This window comes from Leucoraja erinacea, chromosome 13 (assembly GCF_028641065.1).
Source record: "Leucoraja erinacea ecotype New England chromosome 13, Leri_hhj_1, whole genome shotgun sequence".
Classification (NCBI taxonomy): Eukaryota; Metazoa; Chordata; class Chondrichthyes; order Rajiformes; family Rajidae; genus Leucoraja; species Leucoraja erinaceus.
Window position 1 is genome coordinate 6,429,942 of NC_073389.1, and position 21,162 is coordinate 6,451,103.

Below are 21,162 nucleotides of genomic sequence, written 5' to 3' on the forward strand. Positions count from 1 at the left end.
TGTGTTTCAATGAGATTCCCTCTCATCCTTCTAAACTCCAGAGTGTACAAGCCCAGCTGCTCCATTCTCTCAGCATATGACAGTCTCGCCATCCCGAGAATTAACCTTGTAAACCAATGCTGCACTCCCTCAATAGCAAGAATGCCGTTCCTCAAATTATGGGACCAAAATTGCACACAATACTCCAGGTGTGGTCTCACTAGGGCTCTGTACAACTGCAGAAGGACCTCTTTGCTCCTATATTCGATTCCTCTTGTTATAAAGGCCAACATGCCATTCGGTTTCTTCACTGCCTGCTGTACCTGCATGCTCACTTTCATAGACTGATGAACAAAGACCCACGGATCCCATTGTACTTCCGCTTTTCCCAACTTGACGCCATTTAGACAGTAATCTGCCTTCCTGTTTTTGCTACCAAAGTCGGTAACCTCACATTTATCCGCATTAAACTTCATCTGCAATGTGTCTGCCCACTCCAACAACCTGTCCAAGTCACCCTGCATTCTCATAGCATCCTCCTCACAGTTCACACTGCCACCCAGCTTTGTGTCATCTGCAAATTTGCTAATGTTATTTTGAATCCCTTCATCCAAATCACTGATGTATATTGTAAATAGCTGCGGTCCCAGCACCAAGTCTTGCGGTACCCCACTAGTCACTTCCTGCCATTCTGAAAGGGACCCGTTAATCCCTACTCTTTGTTTCCTGTCTGCCAACCACTTCTCTATCCATGTCAGCACTCTACCCCCAATACCATGTGCCCTAATTTTGCCCACTATTCTCTTATGTGGGACCTTATCAAATGCTTTCTGAAAGTCCAGGTACACTACATCCACTGGCTCTTCCTTGTCCATTTCCCTTGTTACATCTTCAAAAAATTCCAAAAGATTAGTCAAGCATGATTTCCCCTTCGTAAATCCATGCTGACTCAGACCGATCCTGTTACTGCTATCCAAATGTTCGGCTAATTCATCTTTTATAATTGACTCCAGCATCTTCCCCACCACCGATGTCAGGCTAACTGGTCTATAATTCCCAGTTTTCTCACTCCCGCCTTTCTTAAAAAGTGGGATAACATTAGCTACCCTCCAATCCACAGGAACAGATCCTGAGTCTATAGAACATTGGAAAATTATTACCAATGCATCCACGATTTCTAGAGCCACTTCCTTAAGTACCCTGGGATGCAGACCATCAGGCCATGGGGATTAAACGGCCTTCAGTCCCATCAGTCTGTCTAACACCATTTCCTACCTAATGTGGATTTCCTTCAGTTCCTCCGTCACCCCCGATCCTCTGGCCACCACTATATCAGGAAGATTGTTTGTGTCCTCCTTAGTGAAGACAGATACAAACTACCTGTTCAACTCATCTGCCATTTCCTTGTTCCCTATAATAAATTCACCTTTTTCGGTCTTCAAGGATCCAACTTTGGTCTTAACTAATTTTTTCCTCTTTTCCTCTTTTCCTCCCTGCTAGTGTATCTTTCCAGTCAACTTTGGCCAGCTCCTCCCTCATGGTCCCATAGTCCCGTTTATTCAACTGTAACACTGACACCTCCGATCTACCCTTCTCCCTCTCCAACTGTAGATTAAACCTGACCATGTTATGGTCACAACCTCCTAATGGCTCGAGGTCCTTTATCAAATCCGGTTCATTACAAAACACTAAATCCAGAATTGCCTTCTCCCAGTGCCGGTGCCAAAACACTCCACTGTGGCGAGACTTAATCACTTCCGCCCAGTTGCACTTACTCCCATCATCACTAAGTGCCTCGAGAGGCTGGTCCTGGCACACCTCAAAGGCTGTGTGACCATAACATGGTTCGCCTACCACAAGAACAGGAGTACGGAGGATGCCATCTCAACGGCACTTCACTCCGCCCTCTCCCACCTCGACAACAGAGACACCTACGTGAGAATACTGTTCATCGACTATAGCTCAGCATTTAACACCATTATCCCCTCTGCAACTGATCACCAAACTCAGCGACCTGGGCATCGACCCCTCCCTCTGCAACTGGATATTGGACTTTCTAACTAACAGACCCCAGTCTGTTAGGTCAGACAACCACACCTCTTCAACCACAGGGCTGTGTGCTGAGCCCCCTCCTCTATTCCCTCTTCACCTACGACTGCACACCTGTACATGGTACTAACACCATCATCAAGTATGCAGATGATACAACGGTGATTGGCCTCATCAGCGACAAAGATTAGTCAGCCTAGAGGGAGGAGGTCCAGCTCCTAGCAGCATGGTGCGCTGACAACCCTGGCCCTTAACTTCAAGAAGACCAAGGAGCTCATTGTGGACTACAGAAGGTCTAGGGGTGGCACACACACCCCCATCCATATTAATGGGATGGAGGTGGAACGTGTTTCCAGCTTCAGGTTTCTGGGGGTCACCATCTCCAATTACCTCTCTTGGACCCACAATACCTCAACACTAATCATGAAGGCTCACTAGCGTCTCTTCTTCCTGAGGAGACTGAAGAAGGTCCACCTGTCTCCTTAGATTCTGGTGAACTTCTACCGCTGCACCATCGAGAGCATCCTTACCAACTGCATCACAGTATGGTATGGCAACTGCTCTGTCTCCGACCGGAAAGCACTGCAGAGGGTGGTGAAAACTGCCCAACGCATCACCGGTTCCTCACTCCCCTCCATTGAGTCTGTCCAGGGCAAGCGATGTCTGCGAAGGGCGTACAGCATCGTCAAGGACTGCTCTCACCCCAACCATGGACTGTTTTCCCTCCTCCCATCCGGGAGGTGCTCAGGGAGTTGCCGGACCAGCAGGTTCAGGAACAGCTTCTACCCTGCGGCTGTTACACAACTTAACTCTGCACCTTGTTGATTGCCAGTCCCCCCCCACCCCCGGACACTCCTTCCCCCAGAAAAATGGCACTCTTGCTAATGTATGTACATATATATATATATTGCTGTTCCATTATTCTATGTTCGCTCTTCTGGGTGAGATGCTAACTGCATTTCGTTGCCTCTGTACTGTACACTGCACAATGACAATAAAGATTTAATCTGAATCTGAATCCCTGGTAGACTCCAATACAAGTTGTTCTAAGAATCCATCATGGAGGCACTTTACAAAGTCCCTTTCTTGGGATCCAGTACCAACCAGTCCCAGTCTACCTGCATGTTGAAATCTCCCATAACAACCACAGCATTACTTTTGCTACAGGCCAATTTTAACTCCCCATTCAACTTGCGCCCTATGTCCAGGCTACTGTTTGGGGGCCTGTAGATTAGTCCCATTAGGGTCTTTTTACCCTTACAATTCCTTTGTTCTATCCATACTGACTCCACATCACCTGTTTCAATGTCACCCCTTGCAAGGGACTGAATTTCATTCCTCACCACAGAGCAACCCCATCCCCTCTGCGCACTTGTCTGTCTTTTCGATACGAGGTATACCCTTGAATATTCAGTTCTCAGCCCTGGCCCTCGCAGCCATGTCTCAGTAATTCCCACAACATCATAGCTGCCAGTTTCTAACTGAGCCTCAAGCTTGTCCACTTTATTCCTTATACTTCGCACATTCATATACAGCACTTTGACCTCCGTATTCACTTCCCCCCTCGCACCGCTCGCAATTGGCAAAATATTTCACTATCTTTGAAATAAAGTAATGCTCAAGTACTGAACTGCTGATTATTGGCTGCAGTATTTTTGCTTGTGGAATTATGAATTGCAAACAAAAATATAAGCAACTACAAGATCTGACAGCATATTTGACACCTTTAGATGTTTGCAGGGAGGTGGAGAAGAATGCTGATCTTGTATTCATGAATAATGTGTATGCTTTGCATAAGCATGGATCAAAGTGAGTAGAGGGGGGTGGAGATAGGGGAAAGTAACACAAAATCAAGAGACATCTTTATAATAAGCATAGATGTTTTTATGAACTGATTCATGGCTGTAAGGGATTAGAACTATTGCAGTACCTTTCACATTGAGCTTTTTTGACTTTCATTAATTCCTTGACTTTCAGTAATTGCGTTTGATGATTTTTCTGATCCTGAACTACCCTGTTAGATTCTTCCTGGAGTTGATGTTTGATACCTAAAATTTCTTGCTGGAGGCCCTGCAGGATGGAGTAAAAAATTCAGTTAATTTCTGAAACAATTTCTTATTGTAATGTGAAATTTACAAACAAAAAGTCCAGGAATTTAACAGTAAATAGCAAATGGAGGAAGGAAAATGAACTAAAGCACTAACAAAGAGCTGTAGGAGGCAAGAATCTGATCTCAGATGGGTTACACGATGACCTTTATTGAACTTTCCACCAATGGAGAAGAATGCTGATCTTGTATTCATGAATAATGATTTATGAACACCTCCTTCTGTGTTGCTTGAATCTGGAATATGCCAACACCTCCACTCCAGTCGGTGGTTCCACATGGGCCTGCTGTCTTCCTATATGTAAAATCCAGCTCACTAAACTAATGTCGAATCTATCCCCTCACGATTGGGAAAAACCAATCCACCCGATGCCTTCCGGAGGTGCCGCTGCGGCAGGCGCCTTCTGGAGGCGCTGCTGAGAAGCCGAGGTTGGAGCCCGTGCCTCGCAGGTCGACGAAGCCCATGGCCATCGGTGCCTGGGTCGGTGGAGCCCATGGCTGGGCCTGGGTCGGCGCCACGGACGTGTCCGGAGAGGAGTGGAGAGGTCAGTGAAGCGGTCGATGATGGCGCCAGCCGACGGACACATGGAAGTGAGGACGTTGCTGTCAGGGGAATGAACAAAGAAGGACCCAGCGTGGGAGAGGAGGAAGACAAATGGGAACCGGGCGTAGGGGGACTGCCGTGAGGGAGGAGGTGGGGTGAAGAATAAAGGGGGACCTAGCGCAAGGGTACGGCGACTATTCACAAACTTTGTGTATGCAAGCAAAGAATTTCACTGTGACTTGTTACATGTGACTATAGAGCATTAATTCTTCAAATTGCTCCTTCTACCAGCAATGTCAAACCACCATTTGGCCCGTGTCCATATTTTCTGTTTCATTACAAATTAATGACACTACACAACGCATGATTAACTGTGCTGCACTTTGGATGTCTACACGCCACATAAGGTTTGAAATAAACAGAACGATATAACCTCATAATGCCTCATGAGTTCGCTCTTACATTCACTGAGATCACCGTTAATCCTCTGCCCTTGTGTCCATCTAAAACTCTGCAGATCTCGGCCATGCACATGAAATCACTTTTTCTGCTTTCCCAGCAGTGAAAGTGGAGCTCGGTTAAGTATGTTTGATATAAATTCAAAAGCCATAAAAGAGTGGTATATAATTAGGGCACTTAAATTCTTTGCATTTTTAATAACACGGATAAACATCTAAAAGCACTTATGAATAATTAAAAATAATGAACTAACTGAATTGAAATGATTCATAAAGGAAATTACCTTTCTTTTGCCTCATAAATCACAACCCTACAACACCCATTATAATCAATCAGGTTGCTGATCTTAACACAAGATCTGAGGACTTTACTTGCATAAAAGTCAAGGGATTTAACTCAAATCCACACAGTGAATTCAGCAGTGGATCAACCAGAGGTTAGGTGTCCTGAATCTGCCTGTATCTTTTAAATATCTGCACTTGACAATCAACAAGAATGCACCAAGAACCGCTGGCATTCACCAGCACAGCCAGGTCCCACAAACTATCAGGGATTGAAGGTTATAGAGAGGTTGGTTTCAATCTCCTCTCTCAGTATTCAGTACTGTGAAGCTGGGGATATCTATGTACTCCACAGAGAGGTAATTCTCCTAAATAACAACACCAAAAGGGCCTGCCCCACTGTACGAGGTAATTCAAGAATTCTCCCGAGTTTCCCCTTATTCAAACTTGGAGAATTACGGTAAAAGCCGTTCGTAGGCACTCGGGGCTCTCGTGGACATTTTTCACAGTGCTGAAAAAACTTCACGAGTTACCGCGTTTCCCGAGTACCTGTCGTTAGCATTACGAGCCGCTATGGAACATCCAAGAGCTACGACGTACCCGCTACGTACTTACCACGAGTTAGATTTTTTTTAAACTTGGGAGAGCTCTTGAATTACCTCGTACAGTGGGACAGGCCCTTTAGCAAGTACCTTTTGTTGTACTTTAATATCAGAGATATAAAGAGCTCATTTTATTGCAAAATATATTTAAAATTATTAAATGTGCTCAAAATTGGGTTTTTACTTATCACGAATTTCATCGTTTACAAAAATCTTATTGATGATGCAATGGAAGGCATTCTCATGGCATATCCATGAGGTTTCAAAAATTGGGCACCTGTTCAAGAATCCCGTGTTTTCCTTCCCTATCCTAAAGTAGTGCTGCAGCCCATTGTACTTTATTTATAAATGCAATGGGCTGCATTGCATTGCAATATTGTCTCTTGCCCCTTTTTGTTTCAATGGCGAGTGTAAGGGGCACTCACCGCATTTTCTTTCTCTCGCTCTTGAATTCTTTGTTTCCAGGCTTTGATATCAAGATAGCTTTCATTTTCGATTTGCTTGCAGCTGTCACGTAGATCTTCAATGCAATGAATTAATTCAATCCTCTCTGCCTCTATTCTTTTGAAAGTCTCCTACCGAAATGAAAATAGAACTTCATGTAACAGAAACACGTCAGATTTCAGCCGTTTTTTTAGAATACATGACACAATACAAAATTAACACAGCATCTAAACAGATTGGATTTAAATGCCTATTTCTGATCACATGGAAAAATAAGGTCATCTTAAGAATAATAGAAAAACAGTTGGATTATATGTGCATATTTTGTCGCCTGCTTCTTGCTCACCAGCCTCTCTGACTGCAGGTGGCAAAATATGGGCACTTTGGTGCTGCACTCATTTCTAGTATGAAATGAGTTGAAACCACTGATCTAATATCCTGCAGGGCCCAAGGGGAGGGAATTTCAGCACGTCAATCTAAGAGGAATCAAAACACAGAGCTGAAGAATAAAACTCCATGATAACTAGACAGTTTACTGTTGTGGAGAGAAGAGAAAAGACTAATAAGAATTCAATACTGTAATAAATAATTAGGGTACCTTGAAATTAACGTCATCAGTGTTGACATATGCATTAACCATTCCGTTCAAAACCTGCAAACAAAATAGAATAATATGTGAGAGAACAGCAGAATATTTTTCTAGATCCTGCTATGGGATTGAATCGATTGAAAAGACCAGGATCCTGCAGACTCTGCCATAAATGTGGCAGGTTGTGTGAGTGAATATTTTGTGCTATGTTCCTTTCACCATTTATGCTGGGTTTCTATGTGCTCCAAATACATGGATTAGGTTTTCCGTGCTATCCCAAATTCTCCTTCTCTATTCTCAGTGCTCACGAGCCAGGGATTCCCAAATTTCTTGAATCTTTTCCTTTGACATCCCACGCAGGACTCAGAATAGAATGTAGACAAAAGTGCTGGAGAAACTCAGCGGGTGCGGCAGCATCTATGGAGCGAAGGAAATAGAAAAAAAGTTTCGGGCCGAAACCCTTCTTCGGAATAGAATGTCTTATTCAGGAGACTGGTGTCAGGCAAGTAAACAATGTCATCGCAGAATGATCAAGTTGGTGAAGAGAAAGTTCGCTGACATCTTTGCACCAACTTGGAATTGTTAATAAAAACTATCTCACTGGCAAGTTAGTCAGCAGGTTAAGAAGAGCCTGATATTTGCATGTACAATTTGGTATTTAAATCTTTCGACACATGACACCAATTCCACCCACCTACACCATTGTGTGTTTCAATATGTAGGTTGTCCCCAGTACATGGACACCTGTACATCCAACAAGCTCCCAAATTTCTAAATTAAGTAGTCTTGTGTACCTACATTTGTTCCTGTGAATGGCAGAACTCGCTTCCTCTCTCTTCACTTTTAGTAATTGTTCTTTCTGATCTGTCACATGTGATTCTGATGCTCCCAATTTATGGACAATTTCAGCTTGTGGATGTCTGTAAAAACAGAACCTGCTTTACCCAGAGGCAGCCTGCATTGTCTCAGCCACTGGTTTTGTCAGAGTTGTACAGAACAGGTTCAGGCTGCTCGGCCCACCACAATCACACAACCAATGTTCATATCCGTACTGGCACCATGTATCTGCATTTGGTCTCTGCCTTGGAGCAGAGACTCATCTTCAATGCAGTGAGGATACCTGCTTACACCTCCTCTGGCAGTTCATTCCAGATTACAATCATGCCATGAACATATTCTCCCACAGATTATACTAAACCTCTACTTCTCAATTATAGCTGTGCCAAGCTGCCTTAGTCAATCCCACCAAGGGAAAAAGATTCTTACCATGTACCTCTCTACTCTCCCAAATAATGTTGTATACCTGAACCTCGTCCACTGCATGGAAAATAAAATCAGCTACAATCCAGAAAACATCCTGGTGAATCTCCTCTGCAGCTCCTCCAGCGCAATCATATCCCTCTGACAGTGTGGTGACCAGAACTAAGGTGTTACCTAACCAACGTTTTAAAAAGTTATAACATGGTGTCCCTGACCGTATATTCTATGCCATGGCCGATGAAGGGTTCTATGGACTTGTACCTCCAGGTCCTTTTGTACATTAACACTCCTGAGACCCCTTCCATATACTACCAACTTGGACCTTCGAAAATTCATTACTTAGCACTTAGCACTCCATTTGACACTGCTCTGCCCAACCTCCCAGCTGATCTATAACATGCTAAGCCTTAAAAAGAATCTTCCACACCATTCCAACAATAGAACATTTTGTTAATCTGTGAAGTAACATATTTTGGTTAAAAATAATGTACTTGCATAAGCCTCCTTGCAACTACCCTGAAGAAGGGCCCCGACCTGAAATGTTGTCTGTTCATTCCCAACACTGATGCTGCCTTACCTACCGAGTTCCTCCAGCACTTTGTATTTCACCTTTGCAAGTACTGTTCTTTAAAATGCGCATGCAAGTAACATTTGAACTATGTGCGACTTACCTCCAAATGGCTAGATTCATTTTCAGACTCATCTTCACTTCTCTCTTTGGAGTTGCAGGATTCAGCTGGAGAAGCAGCAGGAACAAGATCAGGTACAGGGACTTTCTGATTATTCTCAGGATCAGGTGTGCTTGTTAAATTATTCTGCACAGATTTCAAAGCTAAACAGTATTGGAGAAATAAATGAAAAAAGACATAAAAAAGATTAAAACTAGAATAAATCTATTCTACACCACTCACTCTGATAAATATTTATGCACCAAATTTTGATAACCCCCAATTTTTAAAGAAAATTACGGATATAATAGATGAGTATAATTACCAAAATGTAATATTAGGGGGGGATTTTAATTGTGTTATAGATACATATTTAGATAAATCAATAAAAGTAAGGAAGAGTAAGGTTAAATCTAAAACTAGTGAATTTTTAAACATATATATAAAAAACACTAATATAACAGACGTATGGAGAATAGTCAACCCTACGGGAAGGGAATACTCATTTTACTCAGCGGTACATAAAATTTATCCGAGAATTGATTATTTTTTAGTGGACACAAAACTAATTCCTTATACGATTAACCCTAAATATCACAATAGTATTATTTCTGATCACTCACCATTGACCTATACTTTAAAACTAGAGGGAATGCCAGGTATAAAATCGTTTTGGCATTTTAATACACAGTTAATTAATAATCCACAAGGTTATGAGTATTTAAAACAACAAATGAAATTCTTTTTTGATACAAATGAGACACCAGGCATTTCACCATCTTTATCATGGTAAACTTTTAAGGCATTTATACGTGGAATTATAATCTCACATCAAAGTTACCAAAATAAAAAGAACTCCATAGAACAAGAGACTTTAGAAAAGGAAATTAAAATATTAGAATTAGATAACGCAAAAGACCCAACTATAGATAAACATAATAAGATCACATTATTGAAATTTAAACTTAATCGAATATTATCGGCAAGAGTAATAAGATTATTTCAGATCACAAAACAGGCACAGTTTGAATTTGGTGATAAACCACATAAACTTCTGGCTAGACAATTGAAGAAACAGGAGAAGGAAAAGACGATTACTAAAATCAAATCAGAGAATGGGGAACTATTAACGTTACCCCAGGATATTAATAAAAGGTTTGCCCAATTTTATCAAAACTTGTATACGTCTAAAACTAAAATAGAAGACAATATAATTGTAGATATTTTAGATAATTGTAATCTGCCAAAATTGGATATTTTGGAACAAGAGGAATTAGGAGCACAGATCACAAGGGAAGAAATAAGTGAAACAATAAAAGAGCTGAAAAATGGGAAAACGCCAGGACCAGATGGTTTTAATAATGAATTCTATAAAGGTTTCCAGGGGTTAATGGTACCACGGTTATTTAAGTTATATAAATATGCCATTACCGAAAATAAATTACCAGAAACATTAGCCGAATCCACAATTACGTTAATACCTAAAAAAAGATAAGGACTTAGAAGAACCGGGCTCATATAGAGCCATATCACTACTAAATACAGATCAGAAAATTTTAGCAAGAACTTTAGCAAGAAGATTGAGTAAATACATTAATAAATTGATCAATCCGGACCAAACGGGGTTTATACCTAAAAGACAATCATTTAACAATTTGAGACGCCTTTTTAATATAATGTATTCATACAATACGGAAAAGGAAGACTTGTCAGTTATATCTCTGGATGCAGAGAAAGCATTTGATCAGGTAGAATGGCAGTATTTATACAAAGTACTCCAAAAATTTAATATGGGAGAGAATTTTATCAGATGGGTTAAATTACTATATGATAAACCAATGGCAAGATTACTAACTAATAATATATTATCAAAATTTCAATTATCGAGGGGCAATAGGCAGGGCTGTGTTTTATCACCCCTGCTATTTGCATTTATGATAGAGCCGCTTGCTGAAAGGATAAGAAAGCATCCGGATATTCAGGGATATAATACTAAGGATACTATTAATAAAATATCACTATATGCAGATGATATACTTTTATATATTACAAACTCCCAAACGAGCATCCCGAATTTATTAAATCTAATAGAGGAATTTGGCTCTTTCTCCGGTTATAGAATAAATTGGAATAAAAGTGAAATTATGTCATTAAAACCCCAGAAAGCGAATCACCTATTAAAATTTCTATTTAAAATCGCAACGGAAAAATTTAAGTATTTGGGTATTCAAGTTACTAGAAGATATAAATCATTATTTAATGCTAATTTTATACCATTATTAAATACATTTGATTCACTGATTACATTTTGGAGAACGCTCCCACTGTCACTAATCGGCAGAATAAACGCTATAAAAATGATAGCGCTACCACAAATAATAAATTTATTCCAATCTATACCGATGTATATATACCAAAACACTTAAAAAAAAAAATTAGACTCGAATATTTTACATTTTATTTGGGATTATAAAGCACATAGAATGAAAAGAAATCACTTGTGCAAACCCAAAGAGGTGGGGGGGTTTGCATTACCTAATTTTCTATACTATTATTGGGCAGTACATATTAAAAATATAATTTATTGGTTGGACAGTTCTGCTCAACAGTTGGAATGGATAAGAATGGAGAAAGAGGATTGCGCCCCCTACGATCTAGGAGCAATCATTTTTTCCCCAATAAAGCTGAATAATACGTGTTCAAGAAGGAACTGCAGATGCTGGAAGATCGAAGGTACACATTGCTGGAGAAACTCAGCGGTTGCAGCAGCATCTATGGAGCGAAGGAAATGGGCGACGTTTCTGAAGAAGGGTTTCGGCCCGAAACGTCGCCTATTTCCTTTGCTCCATAGATGCTGCTGCACCCGCTGAGTATCTCCAGCAATTTTGTGTAAGCTGAATAATATGTTATATAAGAAGAATCCAATTATACAAAATACAATACGAATCTGGAAACAAATAAAATTAACTTTAAAATGCATCAGTGTTAACACCAATAGTGAATAACCCAGTATTTAAACCATCTGGTATGGATAAAACATATAGACAATGGGAAAAAGTGGGAATTAAAAAGGTAGGTGACTTGTATGAATTGGGAAATTTATTATAATTTCAACAACTAAAATCAAAATGTAAATTGAATAACAATCAATATTTTAAATACCTACAGGCATGTGACTTTATGAAGAAATATATACCAAGATTCCAAAGTATAATTTTAGACCCACTGGAAGAAGTAATGAATATCAATGCGGAGTCAACAAAATTAATATCATACTTGTATAACAGTATTTTAAATATAGAATTACCATCAACAGAGGCAATTAGAGAAGACTGGGAAAAAGAATTAATGATAAAAATCTCAAAAGAAACATGGGAAAAATATTTGATACATATACATAAATGTTCGATCAAAACTAGACATAACTTAATACAATTTAAAATATTACATAGATTATATTATTCCAAAACTAGGTTGAATAAATTTTATCCAAATATTTCTCCCATTTGTGATAAATGTCTTTCTCAAAATGCCAATATTACGCACTCATTTGTCTCTTGTTCAAAACTTTATAAATTTTGGTGTGATATATTTGATATATTCTCAAAGCTATTTAAGACAAAAATGGAACCTAACACTGAAATGATTATATTTGGAGTAAGTGGAGATGGGAACAAATTAAATACACACCAAAACTCATTTTTCAATTATGTGTTAATACCAGCAAAAAAACTTAAACTTAAATTTTGGAAAAATGCTAATATACCAACATTTAAAATGTGGATCAGTAATATGCTGGACACAGCACATATGGAAGAAATGAGACTCCTCCTAATAGACAAACAAGACCTATTCTTAAGGAGTTGGTCTCCATTTATTGATTTCTTGGATTCATGTGGTGACATAGTATCATGAAAACCAACAGTTTCAGGTATGGGTGAAAGATGATTTAGAATATTAAAAAAAAAACATCTCACAGTGGCAATGGAATAATCTCCCTCCTGCTTTCCTTCTTCACTTATTCCTTCTCTTTCACTTTTTCTTTATTGGTTTTTCACCCACGCTCACTAATCTATTCTTTACTTTTCACAACCTCTTTTTCTTCTCTCCTTTCTCACTTCTCTCTTTAAAAAAAAGGGAAGTTGTACGGAGAATGTAATATGTTAACATCGTTTTTGTACCAATGCATTGTACTCACTTCTAATAAATAAAATATTAAAAAAGAAAAAAAAAAGAAAAAAAAAGATTAAAACTATATTCCATTGGTTGGGCATTTACATTCCAATGCCTCATGCAAATGATGTCTACACTTGGCAAATGACAATAAATTGAATACAATACAATACAATCTACACCTTTCAGCTATTTCCATTCATTATCTCCAGCAGCTGATAAAGACGAGACTTGCCTCATCCGTACCATTCAATTTATTTGTTTAAAATTATTGACTTTTTTAACCATTAAATTGATAAATTGATACGATTTAGCCCAGCAGGGTCAGCGTGAGGCCAGAGTGGGACCAGAACTGTGGGTGGCCGAAGCTACTGTTGGGTCCAGAATGCCACCACGGACGTTAGTGCCACAGGTCGATAGTCATTGAGCACGTCATCTTACTCTTTGTGGGCACCGGGTATTATTGATGCCCTCTTAAAGCAGGAGGGGACCTCAGACCTCAGCAGTGAGAGATTGAAAATGTCCACAAAAACCCCAGCCAGTTGGTCTGCACAGGTTTTGAGAACACGACCGGGTATACCATTAGGTACAGGCGCTTTCCGAGCGTTCACCCCCTTGAGGGATCTTCTGACATCGGCCTCTGTGACTGTGACAGTTATACCATCAGTGTTCTCCCTATCAAAGCATGCATAGAACGCATTGAGCTCTTCAGGGAGTGATGCTTCGCTGTCGCTTGAGCTGCCTCCTGAATTTGCCTTGTAAGAGGTGATGGCATTCAAGCCCTGCCACAGTTGCCGAACATCCGCCCCACCCTCTAGCTTTGAGCGGAAGTCCCTTTTGGCCTTTTTGATGGATATTGGAAAATAGAGACATATTGCAAAAGGGATCTTTCAGGACGTACTGGTATAATTTTGAGCATTTTCATCAGGATTCATACCAATCAGGAGTCAGCTAAAGCAATATATTTAAAAATCATTAATTCTTAAATGAAATATTCTCTGGGCCATCAATAAGGTATCTAAATGCTGCATCACATCACTTCACACTGGAAATGGTAGATTCTGGTATAATATCTGAAGATACAATTATTTAATAAGTGGATGTGCAAAGAATTAGGAAAAAAGTTACAAGCTGAAAGAAGTAAGCAATTATCATTGTTTATTTACAGGGTGGAATAAAACCTCACTGCGTGGTTGTGGTGCTTATGATGTAACGGTACAAATGCCTCTGCTGGGAGTGGGAAGGCAGTCGGTGTTCAGGGAAGACCAGCCAGGTGGAGTTGCCAACCATCCTATGTCATGCTGGTTCTGTGCCTTAAAGGCTGTCCCACCTGATTTTTATACTCATGCTGTTGGGTTGAGGGCTGGGAAACTGATAGTGGAGAAGGAGGAGTGGGGACAAGGGGGGGGGGGGGGGGGGGGGGGGGTCACAGGAATTCTCAGGCTAGTCCAAGCACAATAAATAAGGCACCTGGTAAGATAACCATGCAATTTATGGTGAACTTCATACCCTTAAACCACACATGAATGTTGCCACAGGTAGCGTTTCTTACAAATTATAATCACAACCTTATGATTGACTGGTACACAAAATTGCTGGAGAAACTCAGCGGGTGCAGCATCATCTATGGAGCGAAGGAAATAGGTGACGTTTCAGGCCGAAACCCTTCTTCAGACTGATGGGGGGTGGAGGGGAGAAGGAAGGAAAAAGGGAGGGGGAGGAGCCCGAGGGCAGGGGGATGGGAGGAGACATCTCGAGGGTTAAGGAAGGGGAGGAGACAGCAAGGGCTAGCAAAATTGGGAGAATTCAACGTTCATGCCATAAGGACGCAAGCTACCCAGGCGGAATATGAGGTGCTGTTCCTCCAATTTCCGGTGTTGCTCACTCTGGCAATGGAGGAGACCCAGGACAGAGAGGTCGGATTGGGAATGGGAGGGGGAGTTGAAGTGCTGAGCCACCGGGAGTTCAGGTAGGTATGTTATTGCGGACTGAGCGGAGGTGTTCGGGGAAGCGATCGCCCAACCTCCGCTTAGTCTCCCCGATGTAAATCGCTGACATCTAGAGCAGCGGATGCAGTAGATGAGGTTGGAGGGGAACCTTTGTCGCACCTGGAACGACTGCTTGGGTCCTTGAATGGAGTCGAGGGGGGGAGGTGAAGGGACAGGTGTTGCATTTCTTGCGGTTGCAACGTAAAGTGCCCGGGGAGGGGGTGGTACGGGAGGGAAGGGAAGAATTGACAAGGGAGTTGTGGAGGGAGCGGTCTTTGCGGAAGGCAGACATGGGGGGAGATGGGAAGATGTGGCGAGTGGTGGGGTCACGTTGGAGGTGGCGGAAATGGCAGAGGATTATGTGTTGTATTTGCCGGCTGGTGGGGTGAAAGGTGAGGACCAGGGGGACTCTGCCCTTGTTGCGAGTGCGGGGATGGGGAGAGAGAGCAGTGCCGCGGGGTAAGGATGAGACCCTGGTGCAAGCCTCATCTATGATGGCGGAGGGGAATCCCCGTTCCCTGAAGAACGAGGACATTTCCGATGCCCTGGTATGGAATGTCTTATCCTGGGAACAGATGCTGCGTAGGCAAAGGAATTGGGAGTAGGGGATGGAGTGCTGCTTTGATTGACTGCTTTGTTGGCTGTAATCCTGCACTCCTGATTTTCTGAGCTCTAGTGCTTATGCATATAAAGCACCATTGAACTATATCTTTACTCTCGGTCTACTTCAATGTCATAGCTAGACCCATCTTGGGTGACTGAAGCCCAACAAACATTGAACCTGGAGGCAAAGGCTGGGAGACTCTGGAGATTGCTGCTGCCGGCATCTGCTATCAGAAGTTCTGGGATATTCCACTGGGTCGCTGAACCCTATGAGTATCTCAACAGCACAGCAGAATTCCCAGGTAAACTGCACTGCTTGAGTCAGGTTATTAATGAATGGGATCAGAATTTGATCATCCACATAATTTCTGATTAGAAAAGATTGTAATGATGGTAATTAAGGAAGAAAATGCTGGCAGGCCTTTGCATAGTTGAGCTCATGGAAATAGAGATATAACTGGGTACAATCATGCCTTTGACAAGCCCAGCTTATAACTTATGCTTCTGCATATGATTAGAATGAGGCTCCCTTCAATATGGGTTTTGCACAGCTATTCCCGTGATCCCCAGGTATCCGTGATCACTACTGTACTGGTTAGAAGCTCGTGTGAAAAGTAGAAACGTAGACGATGCAGAGAATCAAATATCGGCAACGTCTGAGAAATGCCGAAAATAGACATATCTGTAGAAAGAAATAGAATTAAAACTGGAATTATAATTAATGCACTGGGATTGGCTGGCATGTATATTTTCTATGCAAATAGGGCAAAATATTCGGAGATAGTCAAAATAAAGGAAAGATTGAGCTCTCTTTTCCATGTTTATCTACTATTCTGCCGAGGCTGTGGCCATTTGTGGCCTTAGAATTTTACATACATTTTACATATGGTATCTGTTATTTTGCAAATGAGATCAGATAGATTCAATAGAAGTTTTTCATTCCCGGCTATCATTTTGTAGATAGAGCAAAGCACCATTTTTAACTAGAGCTGAGAAAATAACGGTGACTTTGTAGATCTAATGAAGGTTTTTCAGGTGGCTAGCCCTCTCCAATTCTAACTCTTGAAATAAAACTTAAACACACACTGTGAGATGCAAACATGGCAGGGAATCTCAATTTAATCACATAAATGCAAATAGAACATGCTCAAAATGAAGAATTCTTCTCATTATGGGTAAATGCTCCTAAAGCAGCTACATGGAAATAAATTCCACAAGCACTTAACAGTCATTTTGATGATGAATGGGAAACCGAATATTACATACTTAGCCCCTCCTGCTCAACTTCGAAACAGTTGGCACCATCTATGGTGAAAATACATTAGCTCCTTCACATCTGATAACCTGCAACATTACTGTGAGATAATCACACTCTACAGATTAGAAACATTTGCAAATTTACAACTTGTTCTTCACAGAAATCACAGAAAATTAAAGTAACCTTTTAAATAATTTTCAAACATAAATGGAAACACAAAAAAAATCCATAACTTATGGAGCATTTATAATGCAGCCACCAATCTGAAATGTTGTTTATATTCCCTCGTGTGAACAGCAATTTTCCCTCAATGGAAAGTGCACCGTAATAGCAGCACTTATCTCTGTGGTTAAAATTTAAATGTTCATAATGTACAATTTTCAGCATGTGCACTAAAAGTTTACAATGGCTGCAGGTGAAATAATAAGTGCCGAGAAACAAAGGTTGCTCTCATGTCAGAATTTTGAACAAAGCAATGTCAGATGACTTCATCCTGAAACTACAAATAGTGCCCTCCATAATGTTGGGGACAAAGACCCATCATTTATTTATTTTCCTCTGTTCTCCACAACTTGAGATTTGTAATAGAAAAAAATCACATGTGGTTAAAGTGCACATGGTCAGATTTTAATAAAGGCCATTTTTATACATTTTGGTTTCATCATGGAGAAATTACAGCAGTGTTCATACATCGTCCCCCCCAATTCAGGGAACCATAGTGTTTGGTTCACAGCAATGACATGTATTTTGTTGCATATCCTTTGCATGCAATGACTGCTTGAAGTCTGTGATTCATGGACATCACCAGTTGCTGGGTGGCTTCTTTGGTGATGCTGTCAGGCCTGTATTGCAGTCATCTTTAGCTTATGCTTGTTTTGGGGGCTAGTCCCCCTCAGTTTTCTCTTCAGCATATAAAAGGCATGCTCAATAGGGTTCAGATCAGGTGATTGACTTGGCCACTCAAGAATTGAACACTTTTTAGCTTTGAAAAACTCCTTTGTTGCTTTAGCAGTATATTTGGGATCATTGTCTTGCTGTAGAATGAACCGCTGGCCAATGTTTTGAGGCATGTGTTTGAACTTGAGCAGTCTATACACTTCAGAATTCATTATGCCACTACCATCAACAGTTGTATCATCAATGAAGATAAGTGAGCCAGTACCTTCAGCAGCCATACATGCCCAAGCCATAACAACCCCAATACCATGTTTTACAGATGAGGTGGCATGCTTTGGATCTTGGGCAGTTCCTTCTCTCCTCTATACTTTGCTCTTGCCATCACTCTGATATAAGTTAATATTTGTCTCATCTGTCCACAAGACCTTGTTCCAGAAACGTGGTTGCTCTTTCAAGTACTTCTTGGCAAACTGTAACTTGGCCATCCTATTTTTGCAGCTAACCAATGGTTGCATCTTGCAGTGTAGCCTCTGTATATCTGTTCATGAAGTCTTCTGCGGGCAGTGGTCATTGACAAATCCACACCCGACTCCTGAAGAGCGTTTCTGATCTGTCAGACAGGTGTTTGGGGATTTTTCTTTATTATAGAGAGAATTATTCTGTCTTCAGCTGTGGAGGTCTTCCTTGGCCTGCCAGTCCCTGTGCGATTAGTAAGCTCACCAGTGCTCTTTCTTCTTAATGATGTTCCAAACAGTTGATTTTGGTGAGCCTAAGGTTTGGCTGATGTCTCTAACAGTTTTATTCTTGTTTCTGTCTCATAATGGCTTATTCGACTTTCATTGGCACAACGTTGGTCCTCATGTTAATAAAGAGCAATAAAAGTTTCCAAAGGTGATGGAAAGACTAGAGGAAAGACTAGGTGCTGAGAGCTCTCTTATGCCTGCATAAAGAAGGCAATTAAACACACCTGGGCAATTACAAACACTTGTGAAGCCATGTGTCCCAAACATTATGGTGGCCTGAAATGGGGGACTATGTATAAACACAGCTGTAATTTCTATATGGTGAAACTAAAATGTATAAAAATGGCCTTTAATAAAATCTGACAATGTGCACTCTTAACAACATGTGATTTTTTCTATTACAAATCTCAAATTGTTGAGTACAGTGGCAAATAAAAAAAATAATGGGTCTTTGTCCTAAACATTATGGAGGGCACTGAACATGTTTAAATGTGGCTGATAGAACTGTTAAACATGCCATGCAAGTGCACACTTATACAAGGTACCTCGCTTGCACTTGGGAAATCTTCCCAGGAATAAAAGCGATTTGGAATCAGCATTAAAAGAGATCATTCTAGCACGGGGATGCATGCACTAGTCCCAGAATACTGGTAATCTGGCACAAAGCTCCTCCTGTCACTGATGCTCTTGCAGTACTGATGCACCCTCTGCTCAATATGCACAGGCCACCTGTGACAACAGATGTGCGCTGGAATGAGCTTAATGGTCACTGTTGAAGATGTTCCCATGGTCTCCAGGCCATGGAGAATGGTGCAGCTAGACAAAAAAAGGGGAGGCAGCAGCCTCCATCATGAGCTAATGAAACAGTCCAATCCAATTTAATGCCACCCAGGTAAGCCATCATGTTTGCGGAGAGAATATACAAACACCACACAGAAAGCACCCAAAGGCAGGATTGAACCTCGGTCTCTGGTTATGGGGCAGCAACATTAAGTGCTGCACAATGTGCCACCCCAAATATATAGATATAGATTTTAATCACCTTACATATAAATATATATATATACACATATATATATATTATATATATATATATACACACACACATGTATATATATATATATATATATATATATATATATATATATTATATATATATATATATATATATACATATATATATAGTATGTGCTTAATCACCATAATTTCTAATGCCATTTGCACTGATATGTTTGTTACAACACAGATTTTCAGGAGGCCTTTGATAAGGTGCCGCACGTGAGGCTGCTAAAGACGATGAGAGCCCATGGTATCACAGGGCAGATTGTAGCATGGATAGCAGGTTGGCTGGATGGCAGAAAGCAACAAGTGTCAACAAACAGGGCCTTTTCTGGTTGGCTGCCAGTGACTAGTGGTGTTCCGCAGCCGTCGGTGCGGGGCTGTTAATCTTCATGTTGTATATCAATGATTTTGATGAGGGCATTGAAGTCTTTGTGACCACGTTTGCAGATGATATGAAGATAGGTGGAAGAGCAGGTGGCGTACTGTAGAGAAAGCAGGGACTTTGTAGCAGGACTTGGACAGGTTGGGAGACTGGGCAAAAAAGTGGCAGATGAAATACAGTGTTACAAATTGTGGAGTCATGCATTTTGGTAATAGGAATAAAGGCATAGACTATTTGAGAGTATTCAGAAATTGGAGGTGCAAAGGGACTTGGGAGTGCTGGTACAGCATTCCCAAAATGTTAATTTGCAAGTCGAATTGGTAATAAGGGCAAATGCAATGCTAGCATTTATTTTGAGAGGACTAGAATATAAAAAGAGGTGTAATGCTGCGGCTTAATAAGACACTGGTCAAACTGCATTTGATGCATTGTGAGCAGTTTTGCCCCCATCTCTGAGGAAGGATGAGTTGGCATTGGAGTGAGTGTAGAGGAAGTTTATGAGAATGATCCCAGGAATGATTTGGTTAACATAGGATGAGCATTTGATATAGGCACTGGGCCTGTACTCACTGGCTTTTAGAAGGATGAAGGGAATTGAAAAATTACCGAATAGTGAAAGGCCTGGATAGAGTGGATGTGGAGAGAATGTTTCCACTAGTGGGAAAGTCTAGGACCAGTGGCCAGAGCCTCAGAATAAAAGGATGTACCTTTAGAAAGGAGTTAAGAACAAATTTCTTTTGTCATAGGGTGGTGAATCTGTGGAATTAATTGTCACCAAAGGCTGAGGAGGCCGTTAATTGATAATTTTACGGTGTAGATCTGACAGATTCTTCATTGGTACGGGTGTCAGTGGTTTTGGGGGAGAAGGCAGGAGAATGGGGTTGAGTGGGAGAGATAGATCTGCCGTGATTGAATGGCGGAGTAGACATGATGGACCAAATGGCCTAATTATGCTCCGGTAACTTATAAATAAAAAGCAGGTTGCAATAAATAACATGAAATTAATATGATCTCGACTGTGGAGAGATGACATGGTCAATTATTTAAGCAGCTCAAAGTTTATCTCTATTATAC

At 40.9% G+C, this 21,162-nt stretch overlaps 1 protein-coding gene across 1 annotated transcript in view; it reads right to left on the reverse strand.

The window, feature by feature from the left end:
• The window catches only part of LOC129702581 (E3 ubiquitin-protein ligase DZIP3-like), a 98,780-nt gene that overhangs the window by 17,438 nt on the left and 60,180 nt on the right, over window positions 1–21,162 (reverse strand). Inside the window, exons 14-17 of the mRNA XM_055644367.1 lie at window positions 8,986–9,146; window positions 7,064–7,117; window positions 6,447–6,596; window positions 3,959–4,098 (exon numbers count right to left, since the gene is read on the reverse strand). Coding sequence (XP_055500342.1) covers window positions 3,959–4,098; window positions 6,447–6,596; window positions 7,064–7,117; window positions 8,986–9,146 — 505 coding nt within the window. The remainder of the gene's footprint in view (window positions 1–3,958; window positions 4,099–6,446; window positions 6,597–7,063; window positions 7,118–8,985; window positions 9,147–21,162) is intronic.